The sequence below is a fragment of the Stomoxys calcitrans genome, chromosome 2 (genome assembly GCF_963082655.1).
Source record: "Stomoxys calcitrans chromosome 2, idStoCalc2.1, whole genome shotgun sequence".
Lineage (NCBI taxonomy): Eukaryota > Metazoa > Arthropoda > Insecta > Diptera > Muscidae > Stomoxys > Stomoxys calcitrans.
This window is the reverse complement of record NC_081553.1, coordinates 45367063-45375553: the sequence shown is the minus strand read 5'-3', so window position 1 is coordinate 45375553 and position 8491 is coordinate 45367063. Positions and strand designations below refer to the sequence as shown.

Sequence of the window (8491 nt, the reverse complement as noted above, 5' to 3'; positions counted from 1 at the left end):
AGGTGTCGAAAAACGTTGACCTCTCATTTCATTTTTTATGTACGGAAATAAGTTGTCATTCGGTGCCAAGCCAAGACTGTACAGCGGATGACTAGGGATGCTTGGGTATTTATTGGTATTTTGGTAATGAAATAATTTTCCAAAAAATTTTTGATGATTTCGTATTTTCTGTAATAAACCAGACCTTCTCATAAAATCGGAACTTAATGTATAACCGATATATAGACCGATTTTTAGATGTTAAGTCCTGAGGCAATAAATTGATAATTTTTCATTCGATTTCGATGAAATTCAGCACAGTGAGTTCTAAAAGACCAATACCCATTTCTGTGAAGTGTGGTCCAGATCGGACCATATTTGGATATAGCTGCCCTGTAGACCAGCCGCTCGATCTCCCGATATAGGGTATTAAGGCCATAAAAAATCCATTTATTACCCGATTTCAATGAAAATTGCCACATTTAATTCTGGTAGACCCCTATACATTCCAATGTGGTCCAGATCGGATCATATTTGGAAATTGCTGCCATATAGACCGATCTGCCGATATAGTGTAAGGAGCCTACAAGAGGAGTATTTTTCATCCGATTTCGATGAAATTTGACATATTGAGTTCTGGTAAACCCCTACCCATTCTTATTAAACGCGGTCCAGATCGGATCATATTTGGATATAGCTGTCATATAGATCGATCTGCCGATATAGAGATTCATCCTATAAAAGGAATATTTTTCATCCAATTTTGATTAAATTTGAAACTGTGAGCTTTGGTACCCCTTTACACCTTTTAATTGAATAACGTCCAGATCGGACCATATTTGGATATTGCTGCCATATAGACCGATCTGCCGATATAGAGTATTAGGCCTATAAAAGGAGTATTTTTTATCCGCTTTCGATGAAATTTGACATATTGAGTTCTGGTAGACCCTTACACCTATAATTGTTGTGATCTAGTTCGGACCACATTTGGATATAGCTGCCATATAGACCGATCTTCCGATATAGTGTACTGAACTCATAAGAAAAGCATTTTTCATCCAATTTCGATTAAATTTGGTACAGTGAGTTCTGATAGACCTCTAGGATATAGGTGTCATATAGACCGATCTGCCGATATAGTGTATTAAGCCTATAAAAGGAGCATTCAGCATATCAAGCGGGTCTAGACAACATTCATGGCAACACTGTAACAGATGCAGTGAATAGCTACCAGGTGAATGTGGTCCTTGAAAAACGACCTATCGCACCTGAAGAAATTGACAGCTTCCGGCAAACCAGAGTAATTTGGATCAATTACGATCCGGTAGATGCAGCCGCCTTTAATCCTACAGAGCAAGTATTGATACTAACGTGCAGGATATCTGTCCAGATTGTGGCCTGGGACAAGCCAGACCCACTTGACTCTGATCCAGTTCCCTCTAGAAGCACCCCACCTTACTCACAAAGTTCCTGACTCTGGATATTCAACGGAATCAAGTTGACAAAAGATAGAACACAATACACCGGTACACAATACAACAACAACAACATTTTTTAAAGTTAAATATTTACTGCAACTTTTGAAGGTTTTCGAAGAAAATGGAGTAGTAAGAATTACTGATATTTTTTTGTAACTACATTAGACCTTGATTAGCTTAGTTAAAGAACAAATAAATTGAAATTAAAACATATTTTGGAGAGGAAATAATGAATGTTTTAAAATACTTTACAATGTAACCTTATAGTAGTCTTCAGGTTTGATATTGTGGGCACCACCATAAAAGTCCAAAACAAAAATGTTGGTAATTTCCAATTCACACAGATAGAAGTTATGCTCTGGAGAAAAGAAAAACATTTTTATAAAAAATCATAATAAACGAGGTTTTTACTAGACGTGTGGTTTTCAATCTGCTTTTTATTTCTTCTTGACAACCACACCTCTAAAAAAAACACCCTGCACAGCAACATAGAACAAATAAACTTACTATCTAACCACTTCTGGGCAGCAGGGTGGCGTTCAACAAATGATGCCAAGGCTTCTTGATAACCCTTTTGGCTTTCATCCATCTATTGAATATTCAACAAAATTATTAGAAACTTCATACAAAAAGTCCTTCGACAAACTTTACCTTCTTAACTTCACCACTAATGATGGTACGAGCACAAGTAGGTTCCATGGGATCCAAATTTTGTTCTGAACAATGGAGTAGTTGTTCATCGTTGAAGAGCAGGCTAACTTTGTTGTTTTGTTTTACATCCTTGCCGGTAAAATCCAAATTGGTCAAAAGAAATTGTATGCGTCCAGTGGATTTTTTCTGAGCGTCATTATCGTTAATAGAAAGAATTTGGACCATTGGGTAATCTTTTAGTTTGCGATGGGTGGAAATGGTGCTAATTGCAGCCCAGTTGGTTTGATGTACCAATCTACGGGCTACCAGGGCATGATCTTTCTCCTTGTAAGTGGAGGCAGCCGAAACAGCATTAAGATACAAAGCCAATAATAAGGCCACGGGTAAGATTTTGGAAATCATTGCGTGCTGAAAGGGAAAAAGGGGATTAAATGGAAATTTTTTGTTGATTATTTGTAATTATTTATTTTAAAATTTGGAAAAAAATCAAAAATTCCTTACCTTGTTATAAAATTTGCAAGGAAATAAAAAAATAAATGATTATCCTTTCTTCGATTACTTCAGATTGTGCTGTTGTAACTGAATGATATGGACAATCATCCATCTACTTTTATAGAAGAAATAGTTCTTCAGTCACTTACATTGAACTCAGAAAAGTGCTACTTGATGTTCAGATAAAAGTCATGAACTATTCCGCACGTATTTAGTGATAGTGCCAAGCACTTACATCAAAAGGATTAAATGGAACGTGCAAACTAACTTGTAATGGAAAATAAAGTAGCACCAACAACACTTTATAACTTTTGTAATTATAGAAAGTATATCGGTACTCGATTTCAAGTACTTATGTCTGATGAGTGATTATTTTAACTAACACGAAAGGAAAAATGGTGGGGAACACCACAATGAACAATGTTTGCTATTTGTGTAATATGTGATTTATTATACCCAGCAAGTTTGTAACTTATCAGAGCATTGATCTGAGCTATTCTGAGTTGATCATACACAATCTGTACGTCGAAAGCACACTTGCATCCAAGCGTTGTTAATTTATCAAGGGCATAGGAGGAATCGAATGCCCTCGATTCCCTTATCCAATTTTGAATTTCATATATACATTATTTGGTAGTAGTAGTTTGTATACCCTCCGCCATAGGATGGGGGTATACTGATTTTGTCATTTTGTTTGTAACACCTCGTAATATGCGTCTAAGACTCCATAAAGTATATATATTCTTAATCGTGATGTCGTTTTATGTCGATCTAGCCATGTCCGTCCGTCCGTCCGCCTGTCTGCCGAAATCACGCTATCTTTTGAAGGAGTAAAGCTAGCCGCTTGACATTTTGCACAAATACTTTTTTTAGTGTAGGTCGGTTGGGATTGTAAATGGGCCAACTTGGTCCATGTTTTGATATAGCTGCCATATAAACCGATCTTAGGTCTAGACTTCTTGAGCCTCTAACTGAAATTTTGCACGTGATGTTTAGGGATCACTTCAACAACAACTGCGCTAAGTATGGTTGAAGTCGCTCCATGTTTTGATATAGCTGCCATATAAACCGATCTTGGGTCTTAACTTCTTAAGCCTCTAGAGGGCAAAATTCTCGTCCGACTTGACTGAAATTGGTATCACTTCAAACAACTGAGTTAAGTATGATTCAAATCGGTTCATAATCTGGTATAGCTGCTATATAAACCGATCTTGGATCTTGACTTCTTCAGCCAATAGAGCGCGCAATTCTCATCCGATTTGGCTGAAATTTTCCATTAGGTGTTCTGTTATGACTTCCAATAACTGTGCTAAGTATTACGCAAAATCGGTGAATAACCTGATATAGCTACCATATAAACCGATCTTGGGTTTTGATTTCTTGAGCCTCTAGAGGGCGCCATACTTGTCCGATTTAACTAAAATTTTGCACGTGGCGTTTTGGTAGCACTTCCAACAACTACGCTAAGCATGGTTTTAATCGGTCCATGTTTTGATATAGCTGCTATATAAACCGATCTCGGATCGCGATTTCTTGAGCCTCTAGAAGGCGCAATTCTTATCCGATTTTATTAAAATTTTGCACGTAGTGTTTTGGTGTCACTTTCAATAACTATACTAAGTATGGTTTAGATCGGTCCATTTTTTGATATAGCTGCCATATAAACCGATCTTGGGTTTTGACTTCTTGAGCCTCTAGAGGGCGCAATTCTTATCCGATTTAACAGAAATTTAGCACGTAGTGTTTTAGTATCACTTTCAATAAATGTGCTCAGTACGATTCAAATCGGTTCATAATCTGGTATAGCTGTCATATAAACCGATCTTGGGTATTGACTTCTTGAGCCTGTAGAGGGCGCAATTCTCATCCGATTTGGCTGAAAATTTGCATGAGGTGTTTTGTTATGACATCCAATAACTGTGCTAAGTACGGCGCAAATCGGTACATAACCTGATATAGCTGCCATATAAACCGATCTTGGGTCTTGACTTCTTGAGCCTCTAGAGGGCGCAATTCTTGTCCGATTTAACTGAAATTTAGCACGTAGTGTTTTATTATCACTTTCAACAAATGTCCTAAGTACGATTCAAAACCGATCTGGGATCTTGACTTCTTGAGCCTCAAGAGGGCGCAATTCTCATCCGATTTGGCAGAAATTTTGTACAACGGCTTCTCTCATAAACTTCAACATATGTGTCTTATATGGTCTGAATCGATCTATAGCTTGATACAGCTCCCATATAAACCTATATCCCGATTCTGCTTCTTGAGCCCCTACAAGGCGCAATTCTTATCCGAATGAACTGAAATATTACACAATGACTTCTACAATGTTCAGAATTCATTTATGGTCCGAATAGGACTATAACTTGATATAGCTGCAATAGCATAACAGTTCTTATTCAATGTACTCTGTTTGCCTAAAAAGAGATACCGCGCATAGAACTCGACAAATGCGATCCATGGAGGAGGGTATATAAGATTCAGCCCGGCCGAAATTAGCACGCTCTTACTTGTTTAAAACAACAATTTTTTTTTTTAATTAAAAATTAAATATTTGATAAAAATTAGAAAAAAAATCTTAACAACGCATTAAGATTTCATCCTAAGAATTTCGAGATTTTTTTTTTTTTAATTTTTTTGGATGCCAAATTGCCGACTTTCATTAGGATACCTCTTTCCTAATTCGAGAATTTTTCTAAGACAACTCTACTCTGGCATAAATTAGCTATTGCGACTTGTTTTAAGTTCCTTTGGGTCTTAGACCCATAAAATGCGCAATTATCCGATCCGACACCATAGGATGGGGGTATACTAATCTAGTCATTCCGTTTGTAACACCTCGAAATATTCGTCTATGTCCCCATACAGTATATATTGGGTTGCCCAAAAAGTAATTGCGGATTTTTTAAAAGAAAGTAAATGCATTTTTAATAAAGCTTAGAATGAACTATAATCAAATATACTTTTTTTACACTTTTTTCTAAAGCAAGCTAAAAGTAACAGCTGATAACTGACAGAAGAAAGAATGCAATTATAGAGTCACAAGCTGTGAAAAAATTTTTCAACTCCGACTATATGAAAAATCCGCAATTACTTTTTGGGCAACCCAATATATTCTGGATCGTCATGACGTTCTGAGTCGATCAAGCCATGTCCGTCGGTCGAAAACACGATAGCGTTCGAACACGTAAAGCAAGCCGCTTAAAATTTGCTTAATATTGATGTAAGTCGTTGGGGATTGCAAATGAGCCATATCGGTTCAGATTTAGATATAACTCCCATATAAACCAATCTGCCGATTTGACTTCTAGAGCCCCTGGAAGCTGCAATATTTGAACGATTTGGCTGAAGTTTTGCACATAGTGTTTTGCTATGACTTTCACCGACTGTGTCAAGTACCGGTCTATAACATGATATATTGGGTTGCCCAAAAAGTAATTGCGGATTTTTCATATAGTCGGCATTGACAAATTTTTTCACAGCTTGTGACTCTGTAATTGCATTCTTTCTTCTGTCAGTTATCAGCTGTTACTTTTAGCTTGCTTTAGAAAAAAAGTGTAAAAAAGAATATTTGATTAAAGTTCATTCTAAGCTTTATTAAAAATGCATCCGCAATTACTTTTTGGGTAACCCAATAGCTCCCATATCAGTCGATCTCCCAATTTTATTCTCGATCCCTTACAAGCCGTAATTTTTATTCGATTTGGCTGCGAACAACTATGCCAAGTACAGTCGGAATCGGTATAAACCGATCTCCGGATTTGACTTTTTTAACCCTTACAAGCCACAATTTTTGTCCGATGTGGCTGACATTTTGCATTTGGTGTTCCGTTATGACTTCAAATAAATTTTACATTTGGTGTTCCGTTATGACTTTAAACAACTGTGCCAAGTACGGTCTATAACCTGATATAGCTCCCATATAAACCGATATGTCGATTTGACTTCTTGAGCCCTTACAAGCCTCAATTTTTTTACGATTTGGCTGAAATTTTGCATTTGGTGGTCGGTTATGACTTCCAACAACTGTGCCAAGTACGGTCCAAATCGGTGTATAACCTGATATAGCTGCCATGTAATCCGATCTCACTATTTGACTTCTAGAGAGTTTTGTCCGATTTGGCTGAAATTTTTCATTTGGTGTTCCGTTATGATTTCCAAAAACTGTGCAAAATACCGTCCGAGTCGGTCTATAAACTGATATAGCTTCCATGTAAACCAGTCTCTCGATCATCCTTGTTCGGCTCCAAGAAGCTTTAAGTTTTGCTGGTTTGACACAAGTTTGTTATGTATTGTAGAATATAATTATGCCCTTCAACTAAATTTATTTTGTATAAATTTTTAGCAGAATCCATGGTGGTGTGTTCCCAAGATTACGCCCAGCCGAGTTTAACACGTTTTTACATTTTTTTGATATTTTTATATACTAAAAATTATCGACTTTCCACAAGCCAATTATATCCTAAAACATGACCTTAAATTTACTCCAATTCAAATTTCATTAGGGTACCTCTTTTCTAACTCGAGCTAGAATTTTTCTAAGACTGCTCAATGCTTGGGTATTTTTCTACCTATTCGTCGTTAATGGGTTAAGTGACACTGTCTCGACCTATCAAAGGCGACAATACTGCTACCAATGACAGTCTCATAATATCAAGGTTGTCGGCATAGGCGAGCAGAATGTGCACATTAGTGGGTAGTTTGTCATACCTATTCACTTCGGCATTTCGAATAATTTTCTCCAACAGAATATTAAAGAGATCACACGATAAACTGTCTCCCTACCTGAGACCTCGTTTGGTTTCGATAGTTTCTTTCCTATTACAGTTAGTGGCATAGTGCATTGACTCAAAATTTTTTGAACGTAAATTATCTGTCTTTCTCTTTTTGGTATTTCCTAGGATTTGGCATAGTATGAATATCAGATATATGGAGGATTTATCAGGTCTAAATCATTTATCTCGTTGACTTTAGAGTTTTGTATCGCATATAGAACGCTCGTAAGTAACTTGTATGCGACGAAAAGGAAACTTATTTCTCTGTAATATGTGTCATACTGTCTTTACTCCTTTCTTGTGTATTGGACATAGTATGCTGTCATTCTAATCATCGGGTGTTCGTTTTCTAGCCAAACCGCACAGACAAACTGCTGCATACGCCTAATTTAGCTTGTAGCGCCCGGTTTTAAATATTGGGTTGCCCAAAAAGTAATTGCGGATTTTTCATATAGGCGGCGGACAAATTTTTTCACTCTGTAATTGCATTCTTTCTTCTACTTTTTGGGCAACCCAATAGTTCAACCCATTGGCTCCTGCTGCCTTGTTATTCTCTAGCCGGGTTATTGTGATTATGTGATTGTGTGTTGTGATTTTCTGGAGGCCACCTTAGCCCAGAGGTTAGTATGTCCGCACATGGCGCTGAACGCCTGGGTTTGAATCTTGGCGAGAAAATCAGAAAACAAAATTGTGTCAGTGGTGGTTATCCCCTCCTAATGCTGGCAAAATTTGTAAGGTACTTTGCCATGTAAAAACTTCTCTCCAAAGGTGTGTCGCATGTTTGGCACGCCGTTCGGACTTGGCTATAAACATGAGAAGTTTTCCCTTGTTCCTCAGTGGAATGTTAATGGGCAAAATTTGCAATCTGTGTTGTGAAGTTCTCGTGAATCGCGCCTTTTTTGTGAGCTGTGATTTTCTCGTAAGTCTCGATGTTTCTCATGGATCCGTAGGATTTCTCGTGAGTCATAATTAGTGTCGTGAGCTTTAACGCACTAAGAATTTTGTTTAATTACGGTCACGGTTTGGATATCACTCATGAATAGACAGATTCATGCGCGTATTTGTGGTTTGTGGCCTGAAAAAATATTTTTATAATTTTTAGTAAAATCC

At 37.2% G+C, this 8491-nt stretch overlaps 1 protein-coding gene across 2 annotated transcripts; it reads right to left on the bottom strand.

Annotated features, from left to right (window-relative positions):
* Positions 1-1579: 1579 nt before the first annotated feature.
* LOC106094368 (protein CREG1-like) lies at positions 1580-3044 on the bottom strand. Of its 2 annotated transcripts, none has more exons than XM_013261579.2 (4): positions 2753-3044; positions 2112-2519; positions 1968-2049; positions 1580-1818 (listed from the first exon to the last, which is right to left on the bottom strand). In XM_013261579.2, the coding sequence occupies exons 2-4, from the start codon at positions 2511-2513 to the stop codon at positions 1709-1711; spliced, it is 594 nt and encodes a 197-aa protein (XP_013117033.1). In that variant the 5' UTR covers positions 2514-2519; positions 2753-3044; the 3' UTR covers positions 1580-1708. The 2 variants fall into 2 exon arrangements, with proteins under 2 accessions (XP_013117033.1, XP_013117032.1); XM_013261578.2 differs by having other exon boundaries at positions 2613-3043.
* Positions 3045-8491: the final 5447 nt, after the last annotated feature.